A 22,398-nucleotide genomic window follows, 5' to 3' on the forward strand; every position below is an offset into this window, starting at 1 on the left:
ATGTTCTGCAGTTCATTTGAAAGTCATGTTGGTAATTCATATTCTTTAAGGACTTTAAGTAATTTCTCCATTCTCTGCATATTCAGAAAGAAAAAGACCTCAAAATGAACAGTGGCTTCCACAATTTTTTTTCTTTAATGAAGCTGATATTTTTCTGCACATAGACTGAGAATGAAGTTATTTTCTGAATAATTAGAAAGTGAAAGGGGTAAATAAATCTTCTGTGTTCTGACAAATTCTGTCAGCCATTCTTCTATTATAACCCTTGAAGCCTGCTACAAATACTAAGCTGCCCTGGGCTGAACTTTTACATAAACTGGAATGACTGGAGCTTATTGTTTGAAAATTTGCTGTACAAAGTGCAAAGGCAGGATTTTAGATACCTTTTTGTTGTAGTCTTATGTAATTGCTCCTAGTATATTTCCTTTTAAAACTGCAGGGTTTGCTTGTGTAGTAGCCTAGCAACTACAAAATCTGCCCAGTTTGAAAGCCTTTGAAAAAAACACTGCGTGTGTTTCCTCCTGAGGAAACTTTGCCAGTCCCCTTGATTTCACCTTTTCTCTGTGGCACATTTATTATGAAATACTACCCATTGTCAGCAAGTGACTCATCAGCCCTTCTGTGTCAGTATCTTTAGTCTCACTGATTAAGGAGCCACTGTTGAGGGTTTTTCTAAGTATTGCACACTAATTCTGCAGAGCAGTTTGTGATAGAGGTATTTTCCCACTTATTAAATATGTATGTTGATATCGTTGATATTCTGCAAATGCACAAAGTCCCTGGGGTGTTAATAGTCTTATCAGATGAGGAGATATAACTTATTTGTTAAATTCTTTCTAAGAGCTGAAAGTTATTCCAACTCCTGTCTCCTTACTTCTGTTTGAGTTCTGGTTTTGTTTTTAATGCAGGAAATTGCTGACAAAGATGGAAATAACAAAGTTTTGTCTTTCACCATCCCTTCATTATCTAAACCCTCAATATATCATGAGGTAAGAGAGCTACTATGGTAAATTAAAATTGGATCTATTATAGGAATGGAAGCTGGATCCATTTGATGCCACAGGCTATTTTAGATGTATCTTGCTGTAGTAAGTTTTCAATGTCTGTAGCTTGCAGTTAGTGTAATAGAATCCTATAGTATTTGTAGAAGAACAGGAATAGAAATGTTCAAAAATCTTTGACTGCCCATTTTTAAGAGAGTTAGTTTTGTTGTTGCAACTGGTTTTTTTCACTTCTTACATGTTAGCATAAAAGCAGTCTTCCTTCTAACTCTTCTTTAGTTCAGTTAGAACTTGCAATTGTGTTTTTATTTCACTAATGTTTCTGGACAAAAGGTCTGTATGATTAGGACAAACTTACTGTACATGGATATGTAAGAATCAAAGTTGAAAATTATTCTCACCTGTTGTATTACTTGTAAGCGTGTACACTTTATGACAATGAAACTAGGTAATGTTTTTAGATCTACTGTATTCTAGGTAATCTCCATTTTTACAGATCACAAGAAAAGTGTGTATTTTGCCTTAGGTAGTTGGGAGCTTTAATGCCTTTGGGGAATTTTTACTTATGACTTAACTTCTCCCCCCTCCTTCCTTCCTTTTCCCTCTTCCTTCCTTCCTCCCACCACCTACTTCTAGCCCTCTACCATTGGATCCATGGCTTTAACTGAAGGAGCATTAAGTCAGCACGATCTTATCAGAGTAGTTTACAGTGATCTTCATCCTCAAAGAGAAACCTTCACAGCACAGAATCGGTAGGTGGAGGTACTCTTAATACTAAAGGTGCTTCACTAGGGAGACAAATCCTTAAACAAAACAAAAATATTTTGTGATCAATCCTTTCTCAGCATTAAGTGCTCAGAAATAAATCTAGACAACGACCTTAGTAATCTTGAGTATAATTTTCTTTTTCTTTGTTCCAACCTTATATGTTCTTCTGCTAGTTAATTTTGAAGAATAACTTCTCTGTCATTTCTGTGTCTGCAAGGAATATCTTTCATTTTGTGGCTGTCTATTCAGTTTTTCCTGGAAGTGTAACAAAATTCAGCTTTGGATCAGGGCTATGACTCCTTTTTCTACTGGAAAAAGGAAATGGAGCTAAGTGGATACACAGAACCAGGAGTGAGAGAAATTGTCCTGGTGTTTCATGACTGTTAGCTTTACCTGTGTCTAAAGATAGCAGTGGGAAAACTGATAAAATAATTTTGAATGCATTTCAGACATTTCCACTTCTATAACTAGCCAAATATTATGCCGTATCTCATTTCCCTCGTAGTTCCTGTATATGCTAATGGCTTTCTGTATTTTCGGAAGAATAAGTGTTTATAGTGAACCTTTGATAGCCTGTTTCAAGTCTGTGAATTATAATCAAAGAGGATTAAAAGATTTGTGTGTTTACTTCTGACACTTCTTCCTGTAGGGTGCTTTTTGAGACTGAATTGTAGATTTCGTGTGTTAAATTTCAGTGAAATATTACGAATATAAACAATGCAAGATTTTGCTCCTCTCTTTCCAGGTTTGAGGTGCTGAGCTTTCTTATGCTGTGTTACAATTCAGCTATTGTCTACATGCCTGCTTCTTCTTACCAGTCACTTTGTACGATGGGTTCCAGGTGAGACCCTTGCCTTTGAGGTAGTCTTCAGGGTCATCTAGACTTTCAGATACTCATCCAGTAAAGAAAAGTGCTTTCTGATGGGATAGATTGGTTCTTGGTATGCTTCCATCATTTTCACTTGAGTTGTGGCTATGCTAAATTTGCCAGATATGTTTCATTTTCCTGCATCTGAAAATTAGATCTGTTCTTTGAGTAGAGAAGCAAGACAACATTTTATGTGCAAGGGATTCCTGTTGTTTTGGAGACGGTGTCACAGTTGCTATGTATCAGTGGCTATGTGTTGCTTCCATGATGAAGATTCAGAGAGGTAACTGATGCAATAAAGATTTAATAAATTATCCTGGTTTTAATGTAGGCAGTATATAGGAAGACAGGCTCCTTTTTCAAGAGTCAGAAATATTTCTTACAAGGCACCTAAGAGCAGTTCTCAAGCCTATAGTATGTGTGTTATCTGACTTTAAGTATAAGGTGACTTGCATGCTGTCATCATACATTAGATGGGAGGTGACATAATTCTCTTCTGTACAACTGAAATGTTTCCTATAGGGAAAATTGGTCTCAGTTCCTGAATTTGAGGGAGATTCTCCCGTCTGGTAGTAGAGAACATCATACCACCACTGTTTTTTAGAAGCTGGTTACGATTTGAGGAAAACAGGTGGAGTTAGTGGCTATATGGGAGTAGCGCTGGACTGTCAGCGAGCCGCATATCAAGGCACTGCTACAAAACTGCTCCAATGATTAGGAATGCAACATAAGAATGTTCTATGTTGTGTATTTATGTTTTAAAAAATAAATTTGAAAATAACTAAAATCTCTGTGATATAAAGACATTTGTAGTCTTTGTGGAGTTAATACTTTATTGTAATGGTGTTGTTTTTAGGCTGTGTGTGAGTGGATTTCCACGGCAGCATGAGAAACGCTGGAAAGAACACTGTGGTAGAGTGGTGTTAGACCCTGACTTCATGGTGCAGTTGCTCACAGGAGTCTATTATGCCATGTAAGTGGACAGGATTTTCTAACTTAAAGAAAAGGGTCTGCTTTTACATGAATTAAAATATAAATGACACTTATAATTGAAAAAATATTTAGAATCATAACACAAATTTGTACTCGATTAGTGGATTTCCCATTACTTGCTTATTCAGCCAACAGATAATTTGAAAATATTTTTGTCAGCACTGAATTAAGGGATGAAGGGCCAGCAGTAGGTGCTGAAGAAGAGTTAGGCTTCTGGTTGCAGTTTCTTCTACCTTGCCAGTACCACAGATACCTTCTATTCACAAGCATAATGAGCTTGGATGCCAAGATAAATTGATGAAATGCAGACCTCTTAAATGTCAGTAGCATCTGAGGTAGCAAAAAGACATTTCTAGAGCAAATTCAGTTCTGCTAAGTAGCATTAGCATTTGCATAGTGACCCCATTTTTTTAAAGTTTGTCCTGATTACCTTGTTTGTAGGTAACCTGGAAGGGCTTTCTTGTTACACTAAGAAGTTAATAAAATATGTTGTAGTGCTAAAAGAAGTGAATGTACACTGTGGTATGCATACAGTTGATTAATTTTCTGTATAAGCTGAGAAGTGCAAAGCTGGATTTGGGCAGAAAAAAGGACAAGTTTGTTTTCATAAGATGCAGAAGATAAATATCTGTCTTTACTTTTTAGATATAATGGTCAGTGGGAGCTTGGCCAGGAGGTATTGGAGGACATAATTTACAGAGCACAGCTTGAACTCTACTCACAGCCCCTGCTGGTAAGAAACAATCCATTGTAATTTATGGGCTTGGTTAAGAGGAGTATGGATGTGTTTCTGAAGTGGAATGGTAATGGGAGCTTTTGTGTCCATTCACTGCACTATCAAATGCAAGTGATTTGTTAACAGCTGGTGTTTGCATAGCTATTTATACCATACTTTTTCTGCTGAGTATTAAGCCAGGGTGTTGGGATCTTTTAGGACTCATTGAGACTAAAAGCTAGGATTTTGCTAATATGTTACAGTTGGCTCAAAATGTTTGTCGTTTTAACATAAGCTACTCATGAGTGGTTCAAAGAAGCTTAACTGAATAGTTGTGTGTTATAGGGCATTGATTGCAAAAAAGGTGTTTTCTTTGCTTCTAAGACCTTCATCAGGGTTGAGAATAAGCTATGGGTTTCAACTGATAACAAAGCAGAGAAAGCAATAGCAGGATACAGCTGAAAGTGAAAAGGAGCTCCAATCCCAGAGTCAGTGCCAGATTTTGTTTGATAAAAGTCACACACATCTTAATCTTTACTTTGTTTGGAGGAACAGCAGTAAAATGGAGTAGTTCTCATTAGGGTGGGGATTTTTTCAGTTTTCACCATATCTGCTGTTCCAATCATGGAAAAAGAGAAATGGGGAAAGTGGTGAAACTGGACTGGATGCAGGTGGATGTGATTGGGAAGGATGAGAAGGCTGAAAGAGAAAGGAGAAATTTTTGTCAGATGTAGGAATGTAGGAAAAAAGAGGGAAAATTAAGGAAAATAAAATAAACTAGATTGCTGTTTCAGTTTCTGCATCAGAGTTGTGGTGAGAAGCCTTTAGTTCTCCTCTGAACTAACAGCAGTAAAATGTCACTGCTTTTTACATAACTGACAAAGGAACGGATTTGCAAAATCTTTTTATGTGGCAGTCTGAGATCACTCTTTTCTGAACTAAATTGCATAAAATTATTCTCCAAAGGTATTAATATTGGCTGTACAATTTACCTACAGGCTTTCTGACACTGCTGCATTTAAAATGCCTGCTATCCATTGAATTATTATAATAGTTGGTTCCTTTTGGAAATGACTCATCACTCCATCAGATTGAAAGTTTTAAATTAAATATTGAACCTGCTGAATTGGGCCATCCTATCAATCTACTACCTTTGAAAAGTGTGTAGGAGGATCTGGAACTTGATGATATGACAATTTTTAGTTTTCATTGTTCATTTTTAATCAGTTTGTCCTTGGGGATTACTTCTGATTACTTCTAGTTGTAAGAATCTTCTAGAATGTATTTGGTTTTTTTCTAAACCGAAGACTTATTGATTCTCTAGCCCATTGTTTGGTGACATGATATCACCAATTTTTACCTCTTCCTGGTTGTCAGATTTTTCCTGCATATGTATGCAGGCCTATTTGGGGAGGGTTGTTTTTTTTTAATAATCTGATCATTGCCTGCTTCCTGTCTTGTTTTTCTAACAGTTTTTAAAAGTAGCTTGAAGAAATTGTCCATTTTATTAAAATTACCTGCATGTCTTTTCCCTAATGCTGTATATTCAAGCAATTTGACTTTTTCAAAGATTGGAACCATTTACTCTCCTTGCATTCTTCAGGAGATGTGTATAATTTAGCAGCATTATAAAAATCTGTGTTTTAAAGCTAAAACTACTAGTGCCAAATAAATATCATCTGGGATGCTTCACAGATAAATTGCTAAGTAGGATTTCCTAAGAGCAGCAAATTCTTTGAAGTCTATTTAATATTAAGGCAAACCCCCACATTAGGATTATTTTTAGATACCTGTATGCAGGTACCTATTTGTGTGATTATGGGAATAAGATCAGTCATCATTAAAATGAGAAACATCATGATCCCCGTGTTTGTTTCTTGGAGAAACATTTTTGACCATTTAGTAGATTCATGCTCTTATTTACGTAGGGTTTTATTGCCTGTAGAAAAAAACCCTGAGCTTAAAAAAAACCCCAAGTGGACAAACAGCATCAGGAAGCTATGAAATACCTGTAATGTAGAAGTGGTCTTCTATCACTCTTACCCAGAGACTGCAGTGGAAAGGGTAGGAATTAACACAAGGGCCTTTTTAAATTAAATTAAAGGCCTTTTGTGGCTTAAGAAAAGTATTTCTGTTAACAAAGACTGGATACTGGTCACGAAACCTGAGAGTTCCTACAGAGCCAAACTAATCACCAAGTGTCAGAATTAGGAGCACCTTGGACCTGGGGAGCAGACTGGTTCCAGACAGTCTTTTCTTCTGAACAAAGCATTCTGCATGTTTTTCAGACAGAAATCCCAGTCTTCAGAGCAGAGACACACAGGTTTTCCAAGTCCAGTGCACAAGGAGCCATGGATCAGCAAGTCCCTGTTGTGACAGCGGCTTTATCCAATATATTTTATTGATGCACTTACTGCTCTTACTGAATGTTCTTTCCTTAGAGCTTCTTTCTGGTAGGCAAGAGTGGATGTCTGGCCTGAAACCAACCTTCCTTTGTCATTGATAGCTGCAGACTTGGCTTGCCAAGTCTGAATGTGCTCTGTATTTTGTTTTCCTGCCTTTCAGTGCTGGATTAGACATCATGAGCAAGTGTTTTTGCACCCTGAAAGATCGTGGTTTTGAGGGTGTTTTTGTCAGACAAGGACTGTGACTCATTCAGACTGGTTGTTTAGATTGTTTCAAAGATTTACTGTTGCACTGATTTTTATCTCCATATGGTTTTCCTCAGTCCCCAGAAGTACAGTTTGTGCTGCTAGAAAGGGCCAGCTGTTAAAAGGTTCAACAAGCAGAAATGCTCTGTCACGATTCTGGTCATGACGCAGAAGTCTTCTGCTATGAATCTTTAGATTTTGTTTTTTTCATATACTGACAAGGGTGTCTTTTCAAAAGAGGTAGCAGCTCCAGTGAGTAGAAGATTTTTGGAAAATCAAGGTGTGTTCATTTTATGGGTTGTGGTTTTGGGGGGATTTTGTAGCTTTAAGTAATACTTTGTGTGCATCAGCTTTGTTATTGTTGAATATTGCACATGCCATAGAGAACCAGTTTACTTTTCTGGAGCTGATACACAAGTTTACTTGAACAATTTACTTGTAAAGTAAGAAACATTACTGAAAGTTGTGTTTGTCTTTTTTAAAGTAAACCTCTAGTCCCAAAAGCATTTTATGGGAAACCTAAAGAAACATAAAAGCCAAAAGAAGTCACTTGTTCTCCTTAAAGCTGCAAAACATACCTTCTGACTTTATAATAGGCTATTACACTCATCTTTATTAAACCTGTTTTTTAGTGTATTTTAATAACTTGATGCTTGTTGCTTAGGTTGCAAATATTTTTTTCCCAAAATAAATCTTGCAAGTACCTGCAGTCTAATCCCTTTGGTTAGGTTCTTGTGGGGTTGTTTTTAGGGAGGAGTGGGGAGTGGTATGGGGAAAGGTGTGGTGGAAATCAGCCCTGTGCCCCTGTGCACAAGGCCACTGGCTGTTTGCATTGGCTTGGGCCGTGACTTAGTTTTAATGACACCCTTGTCATAAAACATAAATGGTATTTGCCTTGTCATATTGCAGTCTCTTTTGGATGGAGACCTTCCTGTATGTGTTGTTAACGTCTGTCACTACAGATGGCAAAAACAGAACAAAATTAATTACCTCAAAAAAAAGGAGAAAATTAACTCTGGTTTTGAGAATATGTTTGTGATGAGCTTTTCCATGTAATCAACCTTGAATCCTGGGCATGGGGTCATCCATCTTGAGGGGAATCTGGCTTGTTCTGGCTTGTTCTCCTTTCTGTATCCAGCAAGAGATCCAATATTGCCATTAGTGCAGTCATGGACTGTAGTAATACAGCATCTTACTTTTGTCTTAGGTTGCAAATGCCATGAAGAATTCGCTGCCTTTTGATGCTCCTGATGCATCACAAGAAGGCCAGAAGGTACTGAAAGTAGAAGTTACTCCAACAGTTCCAAGAATTTCTCGGAGTGCTATTACAACAGCTTCTATTCGCCGTCATCGCTGGAGGAGAGAAGGTGAGCTTTCTCTGCCAGGAGCACATATTGCAATGTACTGTAATCATCATTATCACTGTAATCTGGCTTCTGAGTTTCAATGTTTACAGAACATTGAGGGGGGGGCTTTTTGTTTGTTTGTTTTCAAAAGTGATACTCCATAATAGTATATAATATTTTACATCTTCAGAGCACTGCATGAACATGAATATTTTGGGTGTTTGTTTTGGTTTTGATTTTGTGATAAACTGTGAGGTAGATGAGGAAATGGAGAAAATGGAAAATGTTTAATAAGACTTCTTTTTTCTCCATGTAACACAGTATGACATTGTAGGAGTAAAGTGTGGCTTAGAATTTGAGTTCTTTGTTTAATCTCCACTACAACTCAAGTGCTTTCCATCGCAAATAGCTCGGGAAATGAATGCTAACATCTAGACCTTAATAGGATTCCAGCTGCCTGAAGCTACTGATGGCAGTGGGAGAGGGACAAACTGAACATCACACCTATCATCATATTACCCAGTTTATTGGGGAGCTATAAAATAGGTTTGGATAGTTTAGAATTAGTCTTTCCTCAGTGAGTACTTACATCATATGGAAGTGTGCCTGACTGTATGAAGAAAAAAGAAAAGTAGTGATCTTTACCTTGATGTGATGACATCTTCAGTGTAGGTGTAGCAAAAAACTGGCTTTGAAATCACTTTGTCTACTTTTAAAGCTTTGTTACTTCATGTATAAAATATTAGTTTAAAAAGCTGCATAACTCAAAGAAGGTAAAAAGGAGAATAGCATACGAATCAACTGAGAGTAAAAAGTCTGAAAACAGGAATTACATGTTTTCCTGTGGTACATTTCTTTCCCCTTTTATTTTTTATTATTCTTCTTGTCACGTGCAAGAGGATTTGATGACCTCTGGTCTTCAGCTGAATCAGGATGTCCAGGACAACTAGTAGCTGTCTCCTGTTTTCAGGACTCTGCGTCGTGTTTGTCTTCACTGTAGTTATATTCAGCCATTCTATTCATTTGCTAGTCTCTGGTCTACAGTACAGCCCACCTGTCCCTTTCTGTGGATGTTCTCACCACTTCTAACTACGCATGGGCGGTGTTTTGTGTTTGTTCCATGTCCGCATAAACTTTCTATTTTCCCTGCCTGGGTTGGAATGCCAAGGAAAGAATAGAAAAGCACTAAAATGTTTATGTTGAATCCCAGATGGCTTTGACTTCTCAATCGAGGCTGACTCAAGCATTCCTGGCTCACCGATCCAACACGGCTCCACAGACCTAGGGATCAAACGTGAGCAAGAGGGGGAGGTGCTGATGCGCAGGACCCCTGAGCATGGCTTCCCGGAGCCCACCTTGGCAGCAGCCACAACAGAGGGTAGGACAGAGATGAGGAGGCAGAAGTCAGTGAGGCAGTTGCTGGAGGAGGATCCTGGCTCCCTATCCCCAAGCAGAACTTCTTTCCATTCTAGTGTGTGTTTCCGCTATCCCAGGGTGTATTAGCTTTCTTTGCAATACACACATCCCCTATATACCTAACATCAGGTCAGGAACTACCTTTTGTTATCATGTGGGCTGGCCTGGGGCTTGCATCTGTGTGGTGGAACACTGCTTGGCATGGCGCAAAAAAAAAAAAAAGACGGGTAATATCCAAGAGCTTTGGGATTGCTTGGAAACTCTCTATTACTGAGCATGTTTAATCTGATATTAAGAAGAAAAAATATGTACCAGATGAACATGAATCTAGCACTGAAAAGTAGACAGTACTGAGTATAAATGGATTTGGCGCCATTTTAGTTAAAATAGTGTCTTGTTAGTCTGCAGTTTTTAAATTTTCAAGAATGAAGTCTCCTGTTGCCATGAAAAGTCAAGCCTATCTAAAAGAGCGGTATGCAGTTACTGATGTTTTATTTGTTAGTCATCCTTCCATGGAAAATTCATATATCTAAATTCATTTAGAGTTGGCTGCTCTACCATCACCAAAAAAAGTGCTTGTGTTATCAGGAAGAAATGAAGTTGTCATGTTTCTAAAAACTTCACAAACAATCACTGCTTTCTTTCTCAGTTGTACTGTCCACACAAATGCTGTAGGGCTTCAGAGGTCTGCTTGGCAGCCAAGAATAGCAGATAGAGTAGGTGGTAGAATTTTATTTACGTTCATCTACTTTTGAGTAAAGAGGGTTTCCTTGATGAAAAACATAGTTTCAAGTACTAAACTTGAATAATGATTTCTCCTCAGAGGTGAGAATTAATTTCTTACAGATTTAGCTAAACATATTTTCAAGCACTCCCCTATTTTAAGCCTTCTTCTCTATGTGAACTTTGGTGTTTCGGGCTTCTATAAGGACATTAGTTGATCATAAGTAAGATTTAGTTGCATATTCAGATGCGAGCTACAATTGTTCTTCAGATTTGTTTTTCACGAAACAATCTGGAGAATTTTGAGACTTAATTGCAGAATCACAGAGGCATTAAACCTAAACAAATTTGATATCCAGCAATAATTAAGATCTCATGCTTCCATAGAAGAGAGTGGCATAAAAATATTTAGTGCAGGTTTTTAATCTACTTGGTGCATTATGAATTTGAGCATGCTCAGTAAATGATCCTGTCTTCTCTTAAAGTCACTTTTCACTTGATCTTACTCTGTTTTATAACTCTTTGCATGTGCATGACCTGAAGGATATAGAGAAGTCCTGAGCTGCAGAGAACCTTCTGGGACAGACAGGACATGGGAAAAGAAGTTGATAAAGATGATGCATTTTAGTCTTGTTTGAAGCCATTGATATAATTTGGCATATTATTGGATAAGGCATCACTCCACATTCTCTGCTTCAGTACAAATTGATTGAATAGCATTTACTTCTGTAATGTTAGCAATGTATAATTACATTCTTGATCAAACTGAGTTTTCCAGCTGATAGCATCTGGGAGAATGCCAAAAAAAAGGAGTTTGCCTTGATTATCAACATAAAATTGTGTGTGTATATCCAGGGGTCTGTCTGTTTTCTGATACGGACTTCACAGAAAGCTTCAGCCAGAAAATTCCCTCTTATAAATACCAGTTTGATGTCAAACAGCTCAAGGAGAGACTGATCACTTCTAGTGACTTTTCAGTCTTCAGGTATAGGAAGAACAAACATGCTAAAAGTAATTTTAAAAAGGTCTATAAAACCCCTTCTTCAGATCAGTGTTTTGACCTCTTAAGTAGAGAAAGACAAGACTCCAGGAATGACTCAGTAATACAGAGCAAGGTATTCTGCGTCTGGGTGATTGCAGCTGTGGTTCTGTGCACTATTTTGGGTCAGTGGAGAACACTGAGTCTGTATCTAAAGTACTAGTTTTATATGCACAAATAGCAAATTATTTGAGGGCAGATTTATTCTAATAAGGAACTGTGAGAATCTTGAATACACACTGTAGTGCAACAGATATGATTTCTGTTAGGTCACACTATCTCTTTCTCTTTTGGCCTTAAAATAAAGAGTATTTGGAAGGGAGTAGATTTTTAGATTTTGTTTTCTTTTGAAATTGTCTTATTGGTCTGTTGGAACATAAACAAAACCAAAAACAAACAAACAAAGAAAAAAAATCAAAAACATCATTGTTACATCATCCTGTTTTCCTTCCAAAAATATGTAAGGACTCAAACATTTTTTATTATTTCTGAGGGCAGGTTTTAAAGGAAAAATAAGATGTATTAGGAAAAGAATGTGTTTGCTGAATTACTTTAATCCCATTGGGAACTTCTGTAGGTATGTGGGTCTGACTAGACAGAAACTTTGCATGTTATCTTCTCTATCTTCTTCATTTTTGAGCACTGCTGAGCAGCTTGGGCCTCTGTATAGTTGCAGCATCCAATAGCTTGCAACAACCCCTCTCAGTCTTATGTTTAAGTCGTATGCATAAAATGCCACTTTTTCAGTGTGACTGCTTCACAGTCCCTGAATAGGACATGTGTTTCAGCATCCTGTTACTCAGCAATGCTTTAACATAGACTTTGAAAACCATTGATGTTCTTGTAATACTAAAAACCTTAGCAGTGTTGTCTGGAGACACCTTCTTACGGGTTCCGCATCTTTCTGTTGAATAAGAAGGGCTTGAGAGGGGGCTTCAGCTGCTTCTCTTGCTGCTTGTGACTAACATGCTTTCATCCAGCTTTGCATGGATATATAAAGAAACAAATGTTGGTTAATGGAAAAAGTGGTCTTGCTTTTGATATGTTCCAGTAATGTCTGATTTTTATCAGTATCTTTGATTGTGTGTGGGAAGGTTGGAGGGGGGAATATTAGTGTGGATTTTGGGTAAAATATATCACTGTCTAGTGTAAGAAAAGACAGATATGTGTCAAGGAGAAGAGGAAGGCCTAGTTTTGCCAAACAGGGTGGTCAGGAAGTGAGGAAGGTATGTGCATTTTAAATATGGTTATGGGAAGTTAAAGCAAGTAATGTACCCTTCATTTTAATATTGCTCTGGGAACCTAAGGCGCTTCTTTTTCTAAGGCAAAAGGCTTAACCAAGGAAGAAAGATTGCAGTAATATGAACTATATTATTTTTCTGCTTCTAGGAGGCCAGTGAGTCAAATAGAACTATCAAAAACTACAGAATCATCTCTTATTGCATTGTTTGGAGAGAGGCTGAGTGGTTTGCTTTGGAGCTGTCTAAATATCTTTTTGTAAGCTGATGCAAGACAAAGTTTCCTGAAAAGGAGTAGTAAATACAGAGCAGAGTAATGAAACCTCCCTGGAAAGTTTTGGGTTTGCATTACACCTCAGAAATGTGAAATTGGATCAGGCTGTATTCTTGCTACACAGAGGTGGCAATAACACCAAAAGCATTCTGTTCTGTTTGCCATGGTGTAAAATGTTCCTTAGCTAACTCAGCATAAGAGGATGAGCTTCCACTCAAATGTTAGCCTCTCTCAGATACTTGCCACCATGTTTCTCCCATTCTACAGAAAAGATTTAAACATATTTGCTTGGTGGCAAGCTGGGTTGAACAGTCTTAACAGTAGAGCACCACAGTAGCTTTAACTGGGCTGGGTCTGTATTTCTTCCAAATAATCAGGCTCTACAGCTTTTACAAAGAAAAGCAAAATTCTTATAGCCTGAATGACTTCTTTTTTGCTAACATGGTGAAAATTTATGCCTTTTTCTCACTGAATGAGATACATGAAGCAAAAACTGTTGCTCCATTTTTAGTTTTGAAATTTGAATGCTGCTCAGTTTTCTACTAAAACAATAAATTCTGAGAACTTGGCGCTTAGAAAAAGACTGGAATTACATTAAAAGATAAAAAGTATTTGTGTGCAGCCCTAATCATATTATATGCCTAAAAATAAGGATTTAAGAAATGATATTGCAATCCTGTTATTTTCTCTTTGAGATTCCAATCAGAAACACAATGCCTCTTCTATAACATAAAGTATTTCAGAGATTTAATTTCTCTTAATGCAAGGGTTGCCTTTTTTTTTTCTCTCTGAAAAATGTAGATGTTGTGAAAAAAGCAGATATGATAGAAGCATCTGGGTGGGATTGCTGTAAATTCAAGGAGGATTGAATTTTGGAGAAAAGAGAACTAGGAATTAGGTTAATATCCAATAGAAAGTATGGTCACATTGTTCAAAGTGCCAGCTACACACAAGAGAAGCCTTCTACCTCTGTTGGAACGTTGTGATTGTTAACCTAGGAAATAGCCTAATTCTGAAGCTTCTGAGTACTCACCAGAACTTACTCTGACTGGAAGAGATCCTTAGATCTTGCCTCAAAATAGGATTAAAATAGTCTGAAAGGGTGGTAGGTTTATTTTAGTTTGGTTTTTTTAACAGCATGTAGTAGGAGAATGGGTAGCAATCTGCAGACCGAGCTAAAACAAATTAGCCAAATGGGTCCCAATTCTTGTTTATAGACAAAGTTTGGGACCAATATTCTAACTGATTAAAGTATTACAGATGAAAGGTGAACCAAGCTCAGGGGGCACTTACTGTTAGACTCTGTTATTCTGCTCAATATGGCAGGAAAATTGGCTGAAAATAAAAAAAAATTAAGCAAGTGGAATCTAAGTGGATTAGCAAATGAGGTTTGTTTTGATGTTCTGTGCACATCTTTGTATCCATGTAATTTGAATGCATTTTCTGTTTTCTGACTGGTTTGGGGATTTTTTGGTTGCTTCTATTTTCTTTTAATAGATACTGAAGGTGTAAATGGAAGAGAGGAATCTGTAAACCTTAATGATGCTGATGAAGGATTTTCATCAGGAGCTTCCCTCAGCAGCCAGCCAGCTGGGACCAAACCTGTATCCTCTGCATCCCAGAAGAGCAGCTTAAGGAAAACAGCAAGTGGGCGTTCCGCCAAGGACAAAGAAACCTCTTCTGCAGCAAAATCCAATGAGAGCCCTCGGGATTCAGTAGCTCGAAAGCAGTACACGCACCAGTCTTCTGACCTGGATGGAGATATAATTGAGATGACGCCTACTAAGAAACACCTCAGCCTGCCTGCTGGGCAGGTGGTGCCAAAAGCCAACAGTTTGGGCCTGATCAGGACCGCCAGTGCTTCCTCCAGTAAATCATTTGACTATGTGAATGGCAGTCAAGCAGGTTCCAGTGTTGGAGCTGGTACAGAGGGTTTTACCAGTCTAGCAGCTGGCAATACCAATCGGTTTTCAACTATCAGCCTACAGGAGGACCGGCTAGGCCAAGCTGGGGAAGGTAAAGATCTCCTTTCCCCAGGAGCTCCCCTAACCAAGCAGTCTCGATCTCCAAGTTTCAATATGCAGCTGATATCCCAGGTGTAACTTTTACTCCCTTCCTTAGTATTCCCTCTTCCCCCTTAATCCCTGGCAAGTTCATACTTTGGCAAAACATGAACCATCATCCCACAGTGTGAAAATACTGACTGTTGTGATATCGTTTCATTTGGTTTAGCTATCATACTGTATTACTGAAACAGCAATAATTCTTCCCTCACCTTCATCTTCCTTCCCCCTTGTAAACATGGTTGTGAAGCAGTATATAATGTACTGTATGCCTTTTTCCATGCCTTCCTTTCTCTTTGGGTGATGTGCAATCCATCGTAGGCTGATCAGTCCCATTTCAACACTGTGAGACTGGAGACACCGGCGGAAATGGTGAATGTGATCCCTATGAGATGATGCTTTGGCTTTGTTAAGAAATAGAAACGGGTTTGTTTTCTCAGTCTACAGTACTGCAAAGACTACTAGATCCTGACTTGTCTTTCTCAGAACCAGGAGTGCCTCAGAGATTCTAATGTGACTTTGGACCTCTCTGAGTCTGTGCAATCAATTCTGGGGAGGGGATTGTCATTGCTGCTCCTGGCTGCCTACAGCACTTTTTTCATTAAATGAGGGTAGTTTTTTCTTGACTGCCCCCAGTCTCTTATCCCAGAAGCTTTTGATGTTCAGCAACTGAGACATGCATATTAAGAAGCTATATTCCCTCAGAGACAGGATTCTAGGTTGATAATGTAGGTTACAATGCACTTCTAATGGCGTTGTAGCCATTTGTAATGTTACATGTCTTCCCCTCCCGGACACAGGGTCATTCTGCATTTAGGCTAAAAGTTAGCACCATGCTGTTAAAGCAATTTGGTTTGGAAGTGGGAAGGAAACACTACTTCCCCAGAAAATAATGGCTAGCTCTGCTTCATTTTTGTTGTTGCTGTTTTTATTGTGAGGTGCTGATCACCGAATTGAAAGGTGTATTTGGGTAAAGAGTATTTCTCAAGCTGCTGTCTTTTGTATCATGGCTGTTGGGACACCCCCATTCCTTTCAGCTGCTTTCTCAATGTCCCTGAATACAATGATGGAGTCATTTGAGGAATCCTGCAGTCCAGACAGACCATACTCTCAAGGTGCTGTCTCAGGGATAGAGACAATAGTTTGCTAGGAACACTGAAGCTTCAATGTGAAATTCTTTTCTAGCAATGCCATTTGTGCAAAGGGGTACTGACAGTTATTTTTTTTTTTCCCAGTAAGATCATACTTCATTGCCTTGGTATATATAATCTTTTGAGGTTTTTTTAGCTCTTTGTTTTTGTGGATTGGCCCTACTCAAGAAAATGCAGAACTTGTGCCATTGAGCCAAGCCTCGAATGTATATGACTGGTGTGTGGGCACTGGGTGGTACTTACGTTAGAGGACACTGCTTAGAAGCACATTTCTGGTTACTTTGGAGAATTTTTTGGCATTCTCTTTCCATCCCTCTGTATCTCTTTTTGGGTTGATAGAAAAGAGGAAAGTTCAATCTCTTTGCTGAAGTCCTGTATGATATCCTGGAAGTTTACAAACTGTAAACCTGCAGGAAGAGTTACGATTTTTATGTGGGCACTTTGTTTCCCTGTCACTGTGAAGGATAAATGAAAGCAGTTACAAACAGCAGGCTGCATTTGAATGATACTCTTTAAGATATTCAGAACAATGAATGACATGGTGTAGTATTGCTGATAGTTGATTTTGGTGGGGATTTTTTTAAGCTTTATTTAAATTAGATTTTTTTTTCAAATTTACATTAAAATTCATTAAAATATTTGAAGGGTTTTTTGTGATTTGATGAGTCATTGTGGTAGCCTAGTCTTTGTATCATATGTTCATGAAGTGAATTTAGTGGTATCTGACGTAGAAATTCAGGTAAGGAGTAAATAGACTCATCAGAAGGAAAATCCAACAGTTTCTAAATGGAAAATAATTTTTAAGGACCACCAGTCATGCACAGATGGAACTGAGGCAAAGCTGAGATGAAGATACAAGGTTTACATTTCTGTAAAAATGTCAAAAACTGTATGTGGTTAAAATCTTCTTTATAAAATAAAATTCTCCTAGTGGAGACAATTGGTAAGTCATGACTGGAAGTACCAAGTTTATACTTTGTAGAGAGTGTCAGAAAGGAAATTTACTTAAATATTTGGGAAAGAAAAGGTCAGGAGTGTCAGCTAATTTTCTAAGAATTACTTAATTTTAGTATTTTAAAAATAAAAGTTGTTCATTAGCAAGGTTCTCTACTTTCTATATTTGTCATTAGATGCATTCCTCCAGAAGTTTTAGGCCACTTAAATTGGCACCAGGTCAAATTTTACACCCTTTTTTTTTAAAGCAATTTTTTTGTGTGGGGTCCCACACTACAAAAACTATTTCAGGAAAGTGAGTCGCCTTTATTGGCTTCAGATAGGGAAGTCAAATCTACATGTGTAAATTAAAATTGGCAAAAATCTCAGTCAAACTACCTCTTAAATTGTTTTCACACTTCTCGTTTTGATTATGTGCCTTTTGTTATTATTTCATTCATTGTATTTTGGTTTGTTCTTGTGTATATATACCTACTCCATATCAGTCTTTTTAAAAAGAGTTCAAATTTATCCCTGTAAAAAATTATGGTTTCCATGTGCTGATGTGGTACATCTGTGACTTCTCAAAAATTACCCTTTTAGTGCAGTGTTTCAGTTATGGGAGCTTGTTTTGTTGTTTTTCAGCCAAGTACTGTTGAACAGTTACCTTATAAATGAAGTCATCACAAGTATCCACAAACCAGCTGTAGTATGAGGCTCTGCAGTGCTGTGCATCGTGTTTAGCATTACAGCTGCTAGACTTGTCTCAAACTACGCTAAGGTGTGGCAAGATCATAGCAAATCTTTATACACTAGGTTCAGTGCATTCCAAAGTACTATGGCAGAAATAAAATTAGAAGTGTCTGGGATATGGGTGGAAGGAATAATCTACTGGGTTTCTGATTATATATGCTAAATACTAAACAAAGTACAAAACATACTTAAATTTTCTGACACCTGTGACAAATGTTTAGACTTAAATCAAACCTCCTTATCCTAAATTCACTCTGCTGTCTCTTCTTTTAGAACATTTGGTACTGGAGGCACTAGATGTATATTTCTGCACTGAGTGCAACTGCAGCATTATAAAAGGACAAGAAACAGAACACTATGATTTTTCCCTCCATATATGTGCATGCTTGCACATACATGCAATTCTTAGATGAGGAAGGGTAAATTCTATATTCTGATGTATACATATACTTCAGTAGGGAAAAATGAAATTTCCTTCATGCACATCACAATATGCTGCCATTTTGCAACTCATTTTTTTGGACTTTGTAATTTTAAGAAAATATAAATGTTGGGATTGTGAACTCTAGCTTGATTATCCTTTTCAGGGATTTATTGTGAGCAGCTTTTTGATTGAATGGTTTTTGAAAGGTGAACCATATTTTCATCTGGTAGAGAACAAAGTGATGCAGTAAAAATACCTATTAAAGTTAATGTTGCAAGATGACTGTTTAAATTTCTGTATTATCCTTTTTGTTTTGAAAATGTCATAAAATTGATACTTGTGTATCACTGTCCATTTTAAATGCAGATTTCTTTGAACACCCTTTCTGATGTGAATTCGAAAGTTTTTTAACAGCATACTTCATTCTGTAATGCTGAACATCATGTTGCAGCCAGTAAGCATTAGATCTAGTATTTGTAGTTTGCAAGTGTGTTGGTCTAGAATGCATTTCCAACATACTCCTGCTAGCTTTAACATAATTAAAGTCATCAAAATAGTGAGGAAAAAAAGTTTTCTGATAAAGTATTTATTTGCACTACTTATGAATACTGGAGTTTACTGGGACAGGGTTTTTTCTCACCATGTGAGGTTTACTTGTGTGTGAGTAGGTACATACATTTGTCACGTGTTGACAATCAATTGCCTCAACTGTGTGTATACTGTATGTAAATAGGAATGTATTTTTCAAGATTAAGGGGGAAACCTACATCTTAGTGGTGGTAAAGCTACTCTGCAGTAAGGTGACCCCAACTCTGCTTTTTGTCTTCAGATACTATGTGGTTTGTTTTACTTCTTTAATGAAGCTTATTAGTCTTCTTAGAAAATTGTAGCTCCATGGAAATTTTCCTCAATATTTAATGTATAACATGTTCAGAGAATTATATTTTGAAAAATTAATTTTGGAATAGATAATTCTATGCTATGGCTGTATTTTAACCTAAGAGTTTGAACGTGTCCTATTTTATCATGAACCAATGGCTATCTCCTCTGTGTTCAGAATTTTAACTTTGATCACAAACCAGACATTTTTGTTTATCTTGGCTTACAAATTCAAATTATTTTGAAGACTAAGAGAGAATCAAGAATAACTTTTTGAATAAAATCATAAAAACCAAGCTGTATAGTATAGGTACTGTGCTTGTAATCCTAGAGGAGGGGGGGAAACTATAATGGAATATGTTTGAATGAAATGTATGTACTGCACACAAAAAAATTACTTTGATGTTAGTAGATCTAATAATCTCATTCTTAAATTCTCTCACTGCCAAAGATATTGCTACCTTGGCATGTTTAATATAACATTAAAGCCATCAGCTAGGTGTCATTTGTAACAAGCATTTATATCATAGGACTACTTTTCATCAGAAGAGTAAATGTACCTCTTTTATTTCAGTTTCTTGTTTAGGATAATTGCAGGACTAAAGCTGCAAAATATCACTTCTTTTCAAGCATGCTAAGCAAACAAGCCAGATCCTCTGTACTTACATCACATTCTTGATTTATATAATTTTTTATATTTTGTATTAACTTCAGTATTTTAAATGCTATTTGTTTCTAGCCTATGGGCCTTAATCTCTGTTCATTATTTTTGTTTTTTCCTCACTGGCAATTGGATAAACTTTGATGTTGAAAGGTTTTCTGTAGCTGATTCAGGGTAGTAAATCATGACATGGGTGTTGTATTAGTGAATACATGTATCAGTCTGTCAAAATTTCTGTCATGACCAGCTGAACAGACAAAATACTTGCCTGCCTCTTCCACAGCGGTGGAAGATGATGGTGAGCTGTGACCAATTTGGTTTGTTCCTGAAAACAATAAGCAGATTTTGCAAGACTGATACTTATGAGGTTCTCCACATAGTAATTATTAAATTTTATTTATAATAAATCTTGGAACAAGATTGTAAAACAGCAGCCAACCATTTTAGATAAACTTGCCTAGTAAGTTTGTCAAGTGTCAAGGCCTGTGGTAATAAAAGTTCAGAAGAAAGCTGTGCAAGTCTTAAGGGTACCTTACAGCTTCAGAAAAGGATTTAGTAAAAATCTGTCCCATTTTAATCATCTGTATTTGAGATTTAATGAAAAAAAATACAAATTTGCTGCCATCCTTTTCCTTATTTTTTTCTAGGCTATACCTCTCCCTTAATTTTAACTGTGTTTATCAGATTTTACCAAAGGTAGTATCTGAGGGACCAACTGAATTAAAAATGGGTCCATAAATTATCCCTTCTATTATAAAGCGATTCCTAAGGTTTTCTGGTGAGGAGCTGTTGATGGGACAGATGTATAGTAAAGCTTTGTATCTGTACAGTAAAACATTGCCTACATTTTAGCTTGTGCATGATGAGCAGAGTGATGAGATCAAGTTTTATTGAGCAGCCTCTTGGTTGTGAGCTCCCAGTGTTTTACAGTCTGTAAGATCCAAGCGGTTTTAGAGAAGACTGTCTTTGCATTCTGATACAACTTTTAAATGAGTGATTAATAATCTATTCAGGAGTCAAAATTTAAATTGCTTTAAAATGTGGTTTAGAATTCTCACAGGTTTTGATTTTAGAGGGTAATATGGTCGGGGGAGATTTCTGTTAGAAGTATCTGCTGGTAAAGTGTCTCTATGGTGCTTTGTCATGGAAACTTCCTTACAAATCAGTAGTGAATCCTATGTGTTTGAGTCCTCATCCTCCCCAGAACTGATCATGAAACAGAAAAAAGTAGAGCAACCATTTACCTTTAGTTCTAGAACAAGTACTTGGGAGTAACAGAAATACTGGCTATTGACACTGTTCTTTCTGTTCAGACAGTTACTGTGGTTGTGCTAGAATTTCATGTTATTAGTTTATGAAAAATGCAAGTAGTAAAAACTTTGTGGCTTCAAGTATACAGTAGATGTGAGTTAACAATCACTCAGGATAAATCAACATGTCAAAATATTAATAGATTCCTAGTACTGGGGTGTGTGATGTGTGTGTGTGTGTCAGTGTTCAATGATTACTTCTGTTTTCTTGCACATAGTAGATACTTTAGGGGTGGGTATTACTAGGCTGATTATTTATGGACAAATACCATATGGTTAAATAAAACAGAGTAATTTAACACTTTTTTCATATTGAAGATTCCAGGAAAAAGCTAATAAAGATTTTTAATAATCAGCTACTCTTAATACATTATAGATTTACTATGGTAGCTTTTATTTGCTATTAGAAGACCCCAACAACTAAATGGATATATACCCCATGCTGCATTTTTAAAATTTGTAATTCCTGTACTTGACAATGAGTTTTTTGATCTGTTTTTGTCCTTGTAAGAATACAGGACTTGCTCTCAGTTTTACTAGCAAAAAGAAACATTCTGCAAGGGTTAAAGGATTATTTTCTTACTTTTTTCATCATACCAGTTTTGTTTCTCTGAACTAAGGTTTCTGAGGATTTTTACTACTTTAGCATTATTTAATCTCATGGAAGGAGCATAAGCAGCACGTAGCTCACTTCTTGTGGACACAGAGGCTGGGCAAAAGGACATGGATTGGTGGTGTGAGCCCCTCTTGACCAGCATAGCCCTGCTTGCTGGTATGAGCCCCAGACGTTCGAGATTTGGTACTGGTGAAGGACTAAATCAAACAGGTTTTCAATAACCGTGACCTCTGCTGTATGATGTCCTTTAACCTGGGGACCAGGGAAAGTCTTCATTCTTAGTCCTGAAGAAGGCACGTATTGAAGATCATCTTATTGGTGCATGTAAGCCATTATCTTAACTGTCTTACTGAGCTGGTTCATGCTGTTGACTTGTTGAAATGTGAAATGTAGTTACTATTGACCTTGTAAATATCTGCCAGAGAAGAAATATAATTATTTTAAATCATTGTAAATAGAGATGTATAAAACTCGACACAATCTGCAATGCAGAAAAAATTATATATATATAAATATATAAAGATGTTAAATAAATATCGTGCTGTTTCTGAACAGAAATGAATACTTTGTGACTTA

At 37.1% G+C, this 22,398-nt stretch overlaps 1 protein-coding gene across 4 annotated transcripts in view; it reads left to right on the plus strand.

Moving 5' to 3' along the window:
* Positions 1–22,384, plus strand: part of HYCC2 (hyccin PI4KA lipid kinase complex subunit 2) — a 50,347-nt gene extending 27,963 nt beyond the window's left edge. For 3 of the 4 annotated variants that reach the window (XM_030277729.4, XM_032749604.3, XM_030277732.4), the window contains 8 exons: positions 909–989; positions 1,638–1,753; positions 2,515–2,610; positions 3,494–3,610; positions 4,276–4,363; positions 8,204–8,363; positions 9,553–9,720; positions 14,530–22,384. In XM_030277729.4, the coding sequence (XP_030133589.1) occupies positions 909–989; positions 1,638–1,753; positions 2,515–2,610; positions 3,494–3,610; positions 4,276–4,363; positions 8,204–8,363; positions 9,553–9,720; positions 14,530–15,134 (1,431 nt within the window). In that variant the 3' untranslated portion in view covers positions 15,135–22,384. The remainder of the gene's footprint in view (positions 1–908; positions 990–1,637; positions 1,754–2,514; positions 2,611–3,493; positions 3,611–4,275; positions 4,364–8,203; positions 8,364–9,552; positions 9,721–14,529) is intronic. The other variant, XM_072932394.1, reaches the window with a different exon arrangement.
* The last annotated feature ends 14 nt before the right edge of the window (positions 22,385–22,398 follow it).

The sequence above is a fragment of the Taeniopygia guttata genome, chromosome 7, assembly GCF_048771995.1.
Source record: "Taeniopygia guttata chromosome 7, bTaeGut7.mat, whole genome shotgun sequence".
Classification (NCBI taxonomy): domain Eukaryota; kingdom Metazoa; phylum Chordata; class Aves; order Passeriformes; family Estrildidae; genus Taeniopygia; species Taeniopygia guttata.